The 2,475-nt window shown below is 51.1% G+C and overlaps 1 protein-coding gene across 1 annotated transcript in view; it reads left to right on the forward strand.

Annotated features, from left to right (window-relative positions):
• Window positions 1–6: 6 nt before the first annotated feature.
• TSPAN5 (tetraspanin 5) overlaps window positions 7–2,475 on the forward strand; it is a 167,006-nt gene continuing 164,537 nt past the window's right edge. Inside the window, exon 1 of the mRNA XM_006753890.2 lies at window positions 7–141. Within this exon, the coding sequence (XP_006753953.1) occupies window positions 61–141 (81 nt within the window). The 5' untranslated portion in view covers window positions 7–60. The remainder of the gene's footprint in view (window positions 142–2,475) is intronic.

The following is a 2,475-nucleotide window of genomic DNA, read 5'->3' on the forward strand; positions in this document are numbered from 1 at the left end:
ACCAGCGCGCCCGGGCTCCAAACTCGGGCTGCGGGGCAAGTGCCTTCATGAGCCCAGAGGATGTCCGGGAAGCACTACAAGGGTCCTGAAGTCAGTTGTTGCATCAAATATTTCATATTTGGCTTCAATGTCATATTTTGGGTAAGTTGGCGCGCGTCGGGATTTCAACTATTTGTGGCCGATAGATTCGCGACGATCCCCCCCACCCCCACCCCCCGCGTGGCTCGCTGCCTTTACTTTTCGCAGCCCCTCGGGCGCGTGCTGAAGCCGGGAGAGGGAGGCATTGCCTGCCGCCTCTCCAGCTTGCGCGCCGGAGAAACATTTCATCCTTTCTAGGAACGGAAAGCGGTAAAAAGAAAAACCGAGCCCGGGAGGGAGCACTCAGGCCTCGGGGTGGCTTTTTGAGCGACAACCAGGGAATGCAGATGAAAGAAAGGGCTCGGCAGTTTGAGAAATGAGCAGCCACACGAATTAGAGGTGCTCCCGGTGGGGCATGGATGTTGGGCAGAGCGCGGTGTCATAACAGGGAGGGCCGATCGGGCAGAGCCGACCCCGAGGTCCATCTCCTAACAAGGCTCTGATTGGACCAGGGCTCGGCTCGGTGTGGCCGCGGCCGGCCGGGGCCGAGCGCGGCGCGCATCTTCTTGCACCATCTCGGGCTTTGTGTCGGATGCAGATGCCGCGGTGTATGGCTCTGTAATGCGCACGTACATACCGTTTCCTGCCAGCTCGTCCCCTTCGGCTGGAAAGCGCTCCTTTCGCGTCATGGACTGGCCAGCGGGCGCGTGCGGTGGATGGATTTATTCCTCTGTGTCTGACTGTCTGGATAATAAGAGCCCCGTCAACGTTTGTTTCCGTGCCTCTCACCCTCGTCCTCCTTTTTTAGAGGAGTGACATCCGAGCGGGCGTTTTGGGGGGAAATGCAAAGGAGAAGGGGTGCGAGACACGTTTTATTGGGGATACGGACAGAGCCGATGATTGAACGCAAGAGTGAACGCAAGATGCTCCGCTGGCGCTCCCATGTGCCGGACACCTATTGTAATGAGGCTGGGACGCCTGCTCTTTTGTTTTGTTTGGATTCCTTTCCTTCATCTCACAAACGTGTTCAGCAACCAGACAAAGCGTGCGCTAGGACCAGGGTGAAACGGTTCCAGGACCGTGCTATTTTGCCTCGCCATCCCAGCCCATCCTCACTGGGCACTCCCCCTGCCCTATGGAAGTAAAGATGGTGGCTGTCTGGGGGGGTTCTCCAAGTTGCTGTTCTTTGTAGGTTCAGTGTGAACAAAACAATCATGCAAAGGCGCGATCAATAACAATCCACAGCTGTCAGAACACACGGTGTATTTATGTTGATTCCCTTTAATTTTGCCCATTTGCTGTAAACACACACATTTCTGAGAATAGTTATCAATACAGCTCTTTGTATTTTTTTTCCTACCACACAATTACCAGGCTGTTTTTTTTAATTTTCTATAGGAGTATCTTGCATTGGTCATACAGGTTTTGCAAAGGGAAATGGAAGGGATTGTAGACCACTCCGTGTCAGCATGCCATCTGTCCTCAGAACTGATAAAGATAATGAGGGACACGTGAATCAATATCATACGCAGTCGTTCACAGGGCTTTATTATTATTTTTTTTGCCAGCGATTGTACACTATTTCTGTTAGCGGTCTCCCCCTCCCCACAAACACTGCTACAGATATATGAAGAGGAAATTATTGTCTTGCTTTGCTTTTTATTCCCCGCCCTCCCCTCGCAGCTGGGAGTGTTTAAAAGTGATGGGTAGTGACATTTCTGAGTGAGGTGTTTTGATTTTATCTGAACTCTAAACTTCTTGACTTTGAGAGTCAGGGACTACGAAACTGGGACTGGACCCTATTGGGGTAGTGAGCCTGGGCCTCTGGATTGCACTTGAACACTTCCAGAAGTTGCACATTTTGGCTGCCAGGCAACAAAAAGCACCCAGGGACTCTCCCTGCAGTTCCATAGCAGGAGGTAAAAGAGAAATAAAGGGACTTGGGCCTGTTTCCCTGACAGCTTGGTATAATTCTGTACAGTGTACAGAGGCAAATTCAGTATTTTCTGTGGATTAGCTTGTAGCAAAACCTGTGGAATTGTGGAGATCTTCAAAGAGTTGCAGAGTGTTAGCATTGACAGTTCTAGGATAGAGCCACATCTTCTCTGATTTTGAAGGTCTTCATCTCTGGGGGGAGTTTTATGGGAAGCCTGAAAGCAGATGTAGGCTTTGGAACTAACAGAGCTGCCCAAGGCAGAACTGTTACATAGGTGCCTTTATTATAATGGCCCTTCGCTCACCTCTGCTTTCTGTTCACTCTCTTCCTCCTTTCTCTGCCTAAAGCTTTCCACTTGGATCCCCTCCTCCTTCCCCCCCAACCCCCCAATCCTGCTTTCTGCCTCAGAATTACCCCATATTTAAGTCTCCCAGGTTGTCAGTGCCCTGGTCTCTAGTGGT

Source organism: Myotis davidii, unplaced genomic scaffold (genome assembly GCF_000327345.1).
Source record: "Myotis davidii unplaced genomic scaffold, ASM32734v1 scaffold252, whole genome shotgun sequence".
In the NCBI taxonomy this organism is placed as follows: Eukaryota; Metazoa; Chordata; class Mammalia; order Chiroptera; family Vespertilionidae; genus Myotis; species Myotis davidii.